The sequence below is a fragment of the Ipomoea triloba genome, chromosome 16 (genome assembly GCF_003576645.1).
Source record: "Ipomoea triloba cultivar NCNSP0323 chromosome 16, ASM357664v1".
Taxonomy (NCBI): Eukaryota; Viridiplantae; Streptophyta; class Magnoliopsida; order Solanales; family Convolvulaceae; genus Ipomoea; species Ipomoea triloba.
The window spans coordinates 17,261,188-17,261,847 of NC_044931.1; the positions used below are offsets into that span (position 1 = coordinate 17,261,188).

Sequence of the window (660 nt, forward strand, 5' to 3'; positions counted from 1 at the left end):
GTGAAGACTTCATGTCTCTTATTTCAGGGTCCCGAGTACGCATAGATATTCTTAATGCTTGGGCTTATATTTTGAATTCCAGGGAAAGGTGCCAGCCTTATGGCGCACCTACTCGGTTATTTGCATCTCTCACTACTACGGTATTTCCCAAAAATAAAGCCCTTTAACTTAGTGTTTAATTATCGGTTTTAATATCACTCTTTCTAACTTTATATCTTAAATAGTTGCACACTGTTGTTGCCCACTCGCACTCACGTAGACAAAGGCTAGAATGGTTTGAATCTCGATTGGAGTCCGACTTACACCTTTCTCCTCACATGTCATGGGCTACCGTTGAAATGGTATGTGCAATTCCTGCTATGTGCGTTTTGCTTGACCTCACATGCACTGAACCTTTTTCCCTATTCTATTTTTTCCAGGTTTTGTTTCCCATACTCCATGGCGCCCACTACTACATTATCTCAGTTAATGTCAAAAAACGTTTAGTTCACATTATTGACAATGATTCTGCACTCGATTCCATTGAGGATTTATACCTTGACACCCCTACACAATTGGTAAGTTATGTTGTTCAAGTTATTATATTTTAAATTTTACTGTGCATACTAACATTCTTATATGGTTTTCTTGTTTTAGATCGATTTGTTCTCCACGTCCTTG

General features: G+C 38.3%; 1 protein-coding gene across 1 annotated transcript in view; it reads right to left on the bottom strand.

The window, feature by feature from the left end:
- LOC116007865 overlaps positions 1-324 on the bottom strand; it is a 10,597-nt gene extending 10,273 nt beyond the window's left edge. Inside the window, exon 1 of the mRNA XM_031248532.1 lies at positions 233-324. Within this exon, the coding sequence (XP_031104392.1) occupies positions 233-324 (92 nt within the window). The remainder of the gene's footprint in view (positions 1-232) is intronic.
- Positions 325-660: the final 336 nt, after the last annotated feature.